The sequence below is a fragment of the Zosterops lateralis genome, assembly GCF_965231275.1.
Source record: "Zosterops lateralis genome assembly, chromosome: 10".
Taxonomy (NCBI): Eukaryota; Metazoa; Chordata; class Aves; order Passeriformes; family Zosteropidae; genus Zosterops; species Zosterops lateralis.
Window position 1 is genome coordinate 1,424,562 of NC_139770.1, and position 12,073 is coordinate 1,436,634.

General features: G+C 41.0%; 1 protein-coding gene across 3 annotated transcripts in view; it reads left to right on the forward strand.

Annotated features, from left to right (window-relative positions):
* RSRC1 (arginine and serine rich coiled-coil 1) overlaps nucleotides 1-12,073 on the forward strand; it is a 109,517-nt gene that overhangs the window by 323 nt on the left and 97,121 nt on the right. Inside the window, exons 2-4 of one of the 3 annotated variants that reach the window (XM_083868896.1) lie at nucleotides 260-313; nucleotides 806-1,040; nucleotides 3,817-3,936. In XM_083868896.1, the coding sequence (XP_083725022.1) occupies nucleotides 853-1,040; nucleotides 3,817-3,936 (308 nt within the window). In that variant the 5' untranslated portion in view covers nucleotides 260-313; nucleotides 806-852. Of the gene's footprint in view, nucleotides 1-259; nucleotides 314-794; nucleotides 1,041-3,816; nucleotides 3,937-12,073 lie in introns of all 3 variants that reach the window. The other 2 variants (XM_083868895.1, XM_083868897.1) reach the window with 2 other exon arrangements.

A 12,073-nucleotide genomic window follows, 5' to 3' on the forward strand; every position in this document is an offset into this window, starting at 1 on the left:
GCCGGGGGTGGCGGGGAGCGATCCCGGAGCTCCCGGGGGAATCCCGGTGCTCCCGGGCCTGGCCCGTGCCCTGCCGGGACAGCTCGGGAATTGTCCCCGTTCACATTCTCCCCGTTCACATTCTCCCCGTGTCCGGAACGCGGCGTTCTCCGGGAGGATTCTCCCCTGAGTCCCCACCCCGTGCTTACTGAGGCTCCAGGCAGTGTTTGGGAGGATTTTCTGTGTTTTTAACGGGGAATTTTCCTTTGTTTCGCTCCAGGCTCTCCCCGGTGGATCAGGAGACTCCCGAAAGTGTGAGAGAGGAAAGGCAAAAGTTTGGATGGAGGGAATGAGCGAGTTGGACCCGTCTGTGCTGGGAGGAGGAGGAGGAGAGAAAGGATCAGGGCTGGGGAAGGGAATGGAGCCCCAGGAGGGGCTGAGGGAGCTGGGGAAGGGAATGGAGCCCCAGGAGGGGCTGAGGGAGCTGGGGAAGGGTCTGGAGCCCCAGGAGGGGCTGAGGGAGCTGGGGAAGGGTCTGGAGCCCCAGGAGGGGCTGAGGGAGCTGGGGAAGAGTCTGGAGCCCCAGGAGGGGCTGAGGGAGCTGGGGAAGGGTCTGGAGCCCCAGGAGGGGCTGAGGGAGCTGGGAAGGGGCTGAGCCTGGAGAAAAGGAGGCTCAGGGGGGACCTTGTGGCTCTGCACAAGTCCCTGCCAGGAGGGGACAGCCAGGGAGGGATTTGGGATCTTATCCCAGGGAACAGGGACAGGAGGAGAGAGAACCACATATTTTATATTTTTCTATAAACACAAACCAACAGGAGGCAGAGAGCAGAGCTCCTCACTCCTGGGAACGCTGGGGTTTTGTGCAGGGGGAAGATGGGCCGGCGCTCCTCGGACACGGAGGAGGAGAGCAGGAGCCGCAGGAAGAAGAAGCACCGGCGGCGCTCCTCCTCCAGCAGCTCCTCCTCCAGCCGCACCTACAGCCGCAAAAAGTCGGGCAGGAAATCCAGGTCCAGGTCGCGCTCCCGGGATCTCCAGTCCTGGTCCCATTCCTATGAGAAAAGGTGCATTTGGGAGGAGTTTTCACAAGTTGAGCTTTTCTATTTTATGGTAGAGTTTGGGTCCCGTGGGTTGGGAGTTTGTGGCACAGATTGTTTTGAAACTTAAGAGATGTGGAAGTGTTTTCGTGTTGGTCAAAATAAAACCCCAAATCACCACCATGAGCAGAAGGACCCACACCTCCCTCCCCCCAGGAGAACAGAGCAGGGAATGTGCAGATCCAAAGGGAACTTCTGCTTTAAACCAGAGACACCCCAGGAGATAAAAGAACTCTTCCTTTCTTCTCCCAGCAGGGACAGACACTTCCCACTGTCCCAGGGGCTCCAACCTGGCCTTGGGCACTCCAGGGATCCATCCAGGGGCAGCCACAGCTGCTCTGGGAATTCCAGCCCAGCCAGGAATTCCTGCCCAAAATCCCACCCAGCCCTGCCCTCTGTCCATGTGAAGCCACTCCCTGTGTCCTGTCCCTCCATCCCTTGTCCCCAGTCCCTCTCCAGCTCTCCTGGAGCCCCTTCAGGCCCTGGAAGGGGCTCTGAGCTCTCCCTGGAGCTTCTCCTCTCCAGGGGAACATTCCCAGCTCTCCCAGCCTGGCTCCAGCCCTTGGAGCAGCTCTGTGGCTCCATCCTCTGCCTCAGTCTGGCTCGTGCTGGTGAATTTATTGGGAAGTGGAGCTGGAAAACATTCCCAGTGTCCATTCCCTGTAAATCCAGGAGGAAAACATGCTGTCAAACCTTTCTGGGGTGGTTCAGGGTGTGGTGAGGAGGATCCTCAGGGGTTTATCCCCAACCCTTTCTCCTGCTGGGATCTCCATCCTCCCCAGGGCCAGGGCAGGGTGCAGGGGCTGTGATCCAGCTGTGAGCAGCTGGAATCCCATTATTCCAGCAGAGTCATCTCCCAAGGAAAGCAGAGGGGATTGGGGGCTGGATGGACCCCAGGGCACTCCAACTGCATCCAGAAAAACCCCAAGGGATCATTTTGGGACCCCAGGGCACTCCAGAAAAAAACTAAAGGATCTTTTTGGACCCCAGGGCACTCCAACTGCATCCAGAAAAACCCCAAGGGATCATTTTGGGACCCCAGGGCACTCCAGCTGCATCAGGAAAGACCCAAAGGATCTTTTTGGAGCCCAGGGCACTCCTGCTGCATCCAGGAAAGATCCAAGGCTCTGATTTTGGGATCTTGGCTTTGCTTTTGGGGCAGGACAATTGCTCCTGGCAGTTCAGTTCCTTGCTGGATTTATCCCTGAGCCTCAGGAATCAAAGGCAGCAGTTTCTGGAATTCCTTGTCCCTCATGGAGCAGGAACATCACATTCCCTTTCCAAGTGCAGCCCTAAATATCCTAAATATCCTAACCTATAACCTAAATGTGTGTATATATATATCCTAATATAACCTAAATATCCTTCCCAGCATTCCAGCTCCTGCAGCCCCTTTCCCTCATGCTGGATAAAAAAAAAATCATCCTGAATTCCAAGATGGAATATTTATATTTATTTATATATATATATTTATATAACTATTTATATAATCATTTATTTATATTCTATATAAATATTTTTATAATAATTTATTTATATTTTATATAAATATTTCTATAAATATTTATATAAATATTTATTTATATTTTATATAAATAAAATATGATGTTTAATATGTTATATTTTAATATTAATCACACTTAAAGGCCAAAACCAGGGAGGGTTGTAATTGTTAATCAATTAACTATTGAGAAGATGAAGAGGAAATATTGAAATTTGGATTTCATTTGGGATTTGGGTTTAGTCTCTTTTCTTCCACCTTTCTCTTTGCTGTAGAAGAATTTGCTCTTTGAATAAACAAAACTGGGAGAGAGGGGAAAAGACCTTTTGATTCCTGATTGGACTCAGGAGGGAACTGCCCTTAAATAAACTCAAATTAAATAAATTAACACAGATTAACTGATTACTACTAATAGTAGTTAAGGTCCCCACCCAAACTTCACTTTTTTCCTGGGATGTGGATTTTGGAGGATCAGTTTTTAGGGTTACATTGTCTCTGTGTGTGTGAGGTGTTTGTTATGGGGGAATAGTGGGATTTAAAGTTTCTGGGGCATCCTGCAAACTCCTCAGGTTTGGACATGTTTTCTCAGGAATTTTGGGGGAATTTGTCCCTGATTTTTGGGGTTTGGGAGCAGTGCCAGCCTCACCTTGGCTCTGTTTTCTCAGGAATTATTTGGGGTCTGTCCCTGTTCCTTGGGGTTTTTGCCAGCCTCACCCTGGCTGTGTTTTCTCAGGATTTGTTGGGGCTTTATCCCTGTTTTTTGGGGTTTTCGGAATTTGTCCCTGTTGTTTGGGATTTGGGGAGCAGTGATTTGGGATTTGGAGAGCCTCACCCTGGCTCTGTTTTCTCAGGAATTCTTGGGGGTTTATCCCAGTTTCATTGAGGTTTTTCAGCCTCACCCTGTCTCTGTTATCTCATGGATTTTAAGGGGTTTGTCCCTGTTTTTTGGGGATTTTTCAGCCTCACTCAGGCTCTGTTTTCTCAGAAGTTGTTGAGGGTTTGGGGAGCAGTGCCAGCCTCACTCTGGCTCTGTTTTCTAAGGGATTTTTAGGACTTTATCCCTGTTTTTTGGGTTTTTTTTTAGCCTCACCCTGGCTGTATTTTCTCAGGGATTTTCAGGACTTTATCCCTGTTTCTTTGGGATTTTTCAGCCTCACCCTGGCTCTATTTTCTCAGGGATTTTTAGCACTTTATCCCTGGTTTTTTTGTGGGTTTTTCAGCCTCTCCCTGTCCCTATTTCAGGCGCAGACACAGGTCCAGCAGCAGCTCTTCCTACGGCTCCAGGAGGAAGCGCAGCCGCTCCAGGGGCAGAGGGAAATCCTACAGATCCCAAAGATCCAGGTCAAAGAGCAGGACCAGGAGGTAAGAATGACCCCTAGGAATAAAAAACTCTGTCATTCCTACTAGAAAAATATTCCTGACATAATTCCTGAGCTTGGAATAAATGGAAATAATGGTGCAGGTGATGGTTTGAGCTACACATCCCTTGAAATTCCTCATTTTGGGGTTTCTGGAGTGTTTTCCACACATTAAATCTTTCAGTTATCCTGGTGAAACAATTTTAAAGATGTTTATTTTGCATTTGATTCAAGAAAAACAACAACTACTACAACAACAAAAACAACAACAAAAACAAAACCCAAAAAAAAAAAAAAAAAACACCCAAAACAAAAACAAAAGCAAAAACCAAAAAAAACCAACCAAACAAACAAAAAACAAAACAAAACAAAACCACAAAAAACAAAACAAAAACAAACAAACAAACAAAAAAACACCAAAACCCAAACCAACAAACCACTAAAAAAACCCCAAAAAATCCACCAAAAAACATAAATAGGGTCTCTTGGTGTCATGGAATTATTTGGGAATATTTTGTGGATTTTTTTTTTGGTTCCTGCTTTCCATAATTCCCCCACAAACTCCCTGAAGTTCAGAATAAACTGATTTTCTCACCTTGGAAAAGGATGAATCTTTAGTTCTGCAATCTTTTATTAATATTTAAGAACGTCTGCAGTGAAAGTTTTACTTGCACTGGTTTGTGCCAAACAAATATTTCACAGTTTAAATATTTAAATCTTAGCCAGAAGTCGTAAAAGGTATTATAAAATCTGCTTTTCTTCTTTAATTAAAAGACACTCAGGCTGTGTTTGGGAGTATTTTTCAATTAAGAGATTTAACTGAAGCTCATCCTGGGTACCAGGTTTCCCATTAGCATTTTCTATTGATTTTAAATAAATTATTGAATGGATCAGGCAGATCAAAGCTGGTTGGTTACAGATTTCAAACCTTCAGCCAGGTGATTTTTCTGTGCCTGCACTGAGAATTTGTTAAACCTTTGCTTTCCACATCCAAACCTGGACAGCTGTTGCCTCTAAATATTGAAAAATTATTGTTGAAAGATGTGAATATTCCATTTATTTGTGTTGTGCCGTGACTTATTCCCAGCTGGAAGAGTTGCTTGGACTCTTTATTGCTGCAGTGCCTTTATTTCTAAATCTAAATAATCAGATTTCTGCTACAAATTTAAAAATAAAACTGCCTGACTTCTCTTGGAGAATCCTCCCCTTCAGAGCTGTGACTATTCCTGTGGATATTCCCTGATATTCCTGTGGATATTCCCTGATATTCCTGTGGATATTCCCTGATATTCCTGTGGATATTCCCTGATATTCCTGTGGATATTCCCTGATATTCCTGTGAATATCCACTTTTTTTTTTGCTAAGAAAATCAGTTTGAACCCACAGAAATGTCAAAAGAATGAGGTGAAAATGAAGTTTTTTCATTGTGTCACATACTCAGTGTTAGGAATTGTGATAAACAGATTTAAAATACTTATTATAATAAAACAATATTTAATAAATTACAGACCGCATTAGCTACGGTTTAATTGCTTTAAAATAATTTATAATAAATATAAATTTATAAATTGCAGATCTCACTAGTTATAGTTTAATGGTCATCTTTTCTGAGGGATTTCATTTTAATCATGGTTACAATATATGGAAATTAGGCACCTAAAAACCTTGAAAAATATAGTTACTGCTAGGAAATCCTGTGTATGAAATATTTTATGTATCAGGTATTTTATGTATCAAATAATTGACGTATTAAATATTTTCTGTATCAAATATTTCATGTATTAAATATTTTCTGTATCAGATATTTCATGTGCTGAATGTGCAGCATTAGAGGGGTAAAGCTGCACATTCCTTTAAATGCTGATCCTGTTCACACACACTGAGGGGCAAAATATTGATAAATAACAATATAAATGATCCCACCAGAGTCCAAAAACTAAAAATTAACCCAAAACAGGACACATTCCATCCTTTATTTTAATTTTTTTCTGACTCTGCTGTAATGTTTCACTGAGCAGCTGTGAATTAATTTGATTTTGGAGAGTTAAATCTTGGTTTAGCACAAAGCTGCTGTTCAGGTCAGTGCTGAGCTCTTGTAATGATGCAAAAAAAAAGTCAAAAAAATCTCTTTTCTGCCTCAAAATCACCCAACCCAAGGACTCACCAGCTTTTCAGGATTCTTCAGGCTGCAAAAGGGATCGTAGGGGGGAGAGGGAATGATGGAGAGGTAGAAAAAATAAACCTAAAAATAATAAAAATGATGGGAAAAGGTGATTCAGGATTGAGGATTTCCCATCTCACGACCTGGGGCAGGTGTGACAATGTCATGGAAAATGTGTATGGAATTTTCATGGATTCCACCTGTAATCCCTGATTTTATTTTTCTTCTGGATGGGCCAACTTATTTCCCTGTGATTTTTTTTTTTTTTTAAGGTAAACCACTTGTAAATAATTAATAAAAGGATCCAGAGTAACTCAGGAAGGTCCTTTTTGTGTTCCTGTGGTAAGAAATTGGTTATTCCTCATCATCTTCTACTTCTGGATTTCCAGGAAAAGCTGGAAAAATGCAGGAAAGAGAAAATCAGCCCTTTTTGTGACCCTCCTCCTGCACCTCCCCAAGATTTTTCCCTTTAGCAACCGAGGAAATGCCATTTTTAAATTTTATTTTTTTATTTATTATGAGTCTGCCTGTAGAAAATGACCTTCCTGTTGGAAGTTAAGGTCTGTTATGTGGGCTCTTTAAATCCCTGGAATTGTTTTTGGGATAAATCAATCCTGGAGCATCTTTTTCTACCAGCTTTTAATTTGGTTTTCAAGGTAGTGAAGGTGGTGTTAAAAATAATGTATTTTTTTGGTTTTTTTTTTTATAACTTTTCTATCCCAGGTGTTTTATTTGAGCAGGTGATTTACACATTTCCAGCAGTGCAAAACACTGAGATAATCAAATTTTACTTGGAAAAGTTGGGGTTTTATCGTGACAGGTATAAGATATTTTAAATAGGTGTTGTTTGTAACCTGAACTGATTTCTTGTGTTTTATTGGAGAAGATAAGAAAGCTGCTGCATATCATGATTATTTTATTTTAGATACATTTTTTAGAGTGAAAAAAGTGGAGTTTCCCAGTACTGGTTGTGTTTGATTTGAGGAGCTGAAGAAACTTGTTCATGTGTTGACTATTTTATTTTAGATTATGTTTTTAGGGTGAAAGATGGTGTTTTTAGGGTGAAAAAAGTGGGGCTTCCCAGTAATGATTGTACTTTATTTGGAAAGATAAGAAAACTGGTGCATATTATAATTATTTTATTTTAGATGCATTTTTAGGGTTAAACAAGTGGCGCTTCCCAGTGCTGGTTGTGCTTTATTTGAGAAGATAATAACACTTATGCCTATTATAATTTTTTTTTTTTTTTATTTTAGATGCAATTTTTAGTGTGAAAAATGTGGGGCTTCCCAGCATTACTTGTACTTTATTGGAGAAGATAAGAAAACTGGTGCATATCATGATTATTTTATTTTAGATGCATTTTTTAGAGTGAAAAAAAGTGGAGTTTCCAAGTACTGGTTGTGTTTGATTTGAGGAACTGAAGAAACTTGTTCATGTGTTGACTATTTTATTTTAGATTATGTTTTTAGGGTGAAAAAAGTGGGGCTTCCCAGTATTACTTGTACTTTATTGGAGAAGATAAGAAAACTTGTGCATATGATAATTATTCTATTTTAGATGCATTTTTAGGATTAAACAAGTGGAGCTTCCCAGTGCTGGTTGTGCTTTATTTGAGAAGATAATAACACTTATGCATATTATAATTTTTTGTATTTTAGATGCATTTTTAGGGTGATAAAGGTAGGGCTTCTCAGCATTACTTGTACTTTATTGGAGAAGATAAGAAAACTGGTGCATATCATGATTATTTTATTTTAGATGCATTTTTTAGAGTGAAAAAAAGTGGAGTTTCCAAGTACTGGTTGTGTTTGATTTGAGGAGCTGAAGAAACTTGTTCATGTGTTGACTATTGTATTTTAGATGCATTTTTAGGGTTAAAAAAGTGGGGCTTCCCAGTATTACTTGTACTTTATTGGAGAAGATAAGAAAACTTGTGCATATTCTAATTATTCTATTTTAGATGCATTTTTAGGGTTAAACAAGTGGAGCTTCCCAGTGCTGGTTGTGCTTTATTTGAGAAGATAATAACACTTATGCATATTATAATTTTTTGTATTTTAGATGCATTTTTAGGGTAATAAAGGTAGGGCTTCTCAGCATTACTTGTACTTTATTGGAGAAGATAAGAAAACTGGTGCATATCATGATTATTTTATTTTAGATGCATTTTTTAGAGTGAAAAAAGTGGAGCTTCCCAGTACTGGTTGTGTTTGATTTGAGGAGCTGAAGAAACTTGTTCATGTGTTGACTATTCTATTTTAGATGCATTTTTAGGGTTAAAAAAGTGGGGTTTCCCATTAATGATTGTACTTTATTGGAGAAGATAATAACACTTAAGCATATTATAATTTTTTTTTTAATTTTAGATGCAGTTTTTAGGTTGATAAAGGAAAGACTTCCCAGAATTACTTGCACTTTTTTGGAGAAGATAAGAGAATTTGTGCGCATTATAATTATTCCATTTTAGATGCATTTTAAACAAATGGAGCTTCCCAGTAATGGCTGTGCTTGATTTGAGAAGATCAGAAAACTTGTGCATGTTATAACTATTCCATTTTTTTTTTTTAGATGCATTTTTAAAGTCAAAAAATTGCATCTTTCCCCAGTGACGCTATAAATTCCGAGCTGTCCTACAGCGAGGGACTACAATGCAAATAGGACTTAATAAGATCACAAACTGAATTTCAGCAGAAAACAACCAAGATTTACATTAAATTAGGAATTTTAAAACCGATTTAGTTTGTTTTACTGAGCATTTGCTTAATAACATTTCGCCCCCTCGCAATCTTTTTAAAGCCAATAATTCGCCGCCGAGGCGCGGGCACATCCTTCCTCTGGAAAAAAAATTGGAAGCAACAGCTCTCCCTCTCTTTGCAAGCACACATCCTCCAGAGCTGGGGAAGGGGAATATTTCAGCTCCACGGAATTTAATAAATCATCCCATTTCCTAATTTGATCATATTAGATGCTGATGTGGAAGGGGGGGAGCATTTTTTTCGAATAGCGGCTCCTCATTAATATACATCAGGCTGGGGAATAGCAGGGAATACTTATGGAGGGATGTCACAGTTCCTGTTCTTTAGTTTACTAAGTGGAACAGGTTGATGTGATCCTGGGTGTTATTTGTCACTGTCTTGCTAAAATGGTTTGGGTCGAGTTATGGAGTCCAGAAAGACGGCGGCTGATAAATCAAAAGCGGATTGAGTGGACAGCAGGCAGTGATTGATACCGTGACAGGATATGAGGAAAGGAATCTTGATAGGAGCATGCCCAATATTGAATATGAGAAGGAAAATGGCCCTGGAGTATGGATATTATTCAAGGAAATGAGAATAATAATATCATCTGGAAATTATTGCTGGGTGAAGATTAGGGGAGTTCTTATTAGAATATTCTGCTGCTGCTGCAGGAGCTCCCGCAGGATTCGGGGCTGGAGGGAGCCTTGGGAATATTGGGAGAGTTTCCACTCTCATTCTTCTGCCAGTTCATCACACAGAAAAATACTTTGCAGCAGAACTTGCTGCACAAATCTCCTTAATTCACGGAGCTTTAAATAGAATTAACCAAAGCCCGTTGACCTTTATTCCCTGATTGCATCCAATGCTGTGATTACAGAGCGTTCCACTGGAATTGCCTGTGAATATGCAAGTTTTGCTTTATTGTCTGCCAAATGGCTTTGGCTTTCCCCATTATGTTAAACTGCAAACTGCTGCCTTAAAATATCTTTAATGCACTTCAACTTAAAAATTGACACAAAACCAGCAAGTGCATCTTGAGGAAGTAAAAAAAAAAATAAGATTTTTTATGGGAAGTAATCCTGCCTGGAGAGCTGATCCTTGGCAGTGTGGCTGAAGGAGGTGTTTGATCAGGTTTTACAGCTCATTTCTTTACTGTTTTCTCAGTCTAATTAATTTAATGTTGCAGTTTATTGCATCCAGGGCAGGGGGGCTGTTTAGGGCTGGCTTTGGGATAGGCTTGGCTTTGGGACCATTATCCCAATAGTGTGAACTGGAATTAACTGGGCTCAGCCCTCCCAGCCTGGCACAATTCTTGGTGTTCAGCAGTTAATTTGTGCTATTAAAAACCAGGTTCCTCAAGTGCAGTGTGAAAAGGGTGAGTAAATAACTGATAGTAAAACCCCACTAATTTTTTTTTTTTTATTTCCTTTGAGGATTTTATTTTTTAATATCTTCTTTAAAATATCTTAATATCTTTTTAATATCTTCTTTTAATATCTTCTTTATCTTCTGTTATATATTTTATTGAGGGGTTGATACTGCACAGTTTGTAAGACTTTTTTAAAGGTGATATCACTGAATGTTTTTATATTTGTGTCACTGGTACCTGTCTCCAGATCATCTCCTTTCTTCCATACAATTATTTTAGTGTGGGATTAAAGTGCTGGAGTCTTTCCACATTGCAGCCTGGCTTATCAGACCTCACAGCTGATAAGAACTCATGGATCAGGACACAATTTGTGGTGATTTTGTGTCTGTCTGTCCTGCTCAGCTTTCCATGGATTACAGAAAACTTCAGGAGGGATTTCCTCCAACAGCATTGGCCTAAAAAGGAAAACAAAGCTTTGTAGCAGAGAGGAAATTAAAAGAGATGGATAAAGAGTGAAATTGTGATGGGCCTGGAGAGTTTATAGAGGAACAGGAGGATGTAGAGGAGAGATTAATTAATTAAAAATAAAAAAAAAGGAAAAAATATAGTAAAATGTCTCCAGTAGTGGGTAAAGCTCCACTGTAGCTGTTTGGAGTTGGAAAACAGTGAATTTCAGGTGGGATTAAAGCTGGGGATGTTCCAGGTGAGAGCAGAGCTCTGAGCCTTGGCACAGGGAGTGGTGGCTGTTCCAGGGAGAAGGAAAAATTCAGGGATAAAGGGAAGGATTCTGGATTTCTCATCCCACAGCTGTGTCTGCTGGGAGGAGCTCAGGTGGGGTTTGGATGGGAGCAGCAGGATGGACTCAGATCAATGGGATTGGGATGGGACAGGGACCCTTTTCCTGCTGCAGGACACCAGGGATGGGCACACAGGGACAAGGCTGTGTCCTCTTCTTATGGGAAAATCCCCTAGAAATGCCTCTTTGGGGTGAATTTTCCAAAGAGAAGCACTCAGGGACAGGGCTGTGTCCTCTTCATCAGGGAAATTCCTCTGGAAATGCCTCCTTGGGATGAATATTCCAGAGAGAAGCACTCAGGGACAAGGCTGTGTCCTCTCATCTGGGAAATTCCTCTGGAAATGCCTCTTTGGGGTGAATTTTCCAAAGAGAAGCAGACAGGGGCAGGACTGTGTCCTCTTCATCTGGGAAAATCCCCTAGAAATGCCCCCTTGGGATGAATTTTCCAAAGAGAAGCACTCAGGGACAAGGCTGTGTCCTCTTCATCTGGGAAAATCCTCTGGAAATGCCTCTTTGGGGAGAATTTTCCAAAGAGAAGCAGACAGGGACAGAGCTGTGTCCTCTTCATCTGGGAAAATCCCCTAGAAATGCCTCTTTGGGATGAATTTTCCAAAGAGAAGCACTCAGGGACAAGGCTGTGTCCTCTTCATCTGGGAAAATTCTCTAGAAATGCCTCCTTGGGATGAATTTTCCAAAGACAAGCACTCAGGGACAGGGCTGTGTCCTCTTCATCTGGGAAAATCCCCTAGAAATGCCTCCTTGGGATGAATTTTCCAAAGAGAAGCAGACAGGAGTCCTGGCAGAAATCAAGCAGTGCTGTTTAATTAGAACATCACTTTTGAGATTCCATCCCAAGCCATTCCACGCTTCTGTGATTTTATTCTTGTCATTAATTCCCTATGATTGCTTAATTTTTTATTTTATTTTATTTTTTTTTTTTTTTTTTTTTTGCCTGGTTGTAGCCACTGGAGTCACTATTCCCTTCAAGTATTGATCTGCAGCTCAGGATATTTTTATTTCTCCCTGTCCTTGCTCCTCAAGTTAACCCACTCAGGTGCAATTATGTGAGGAAT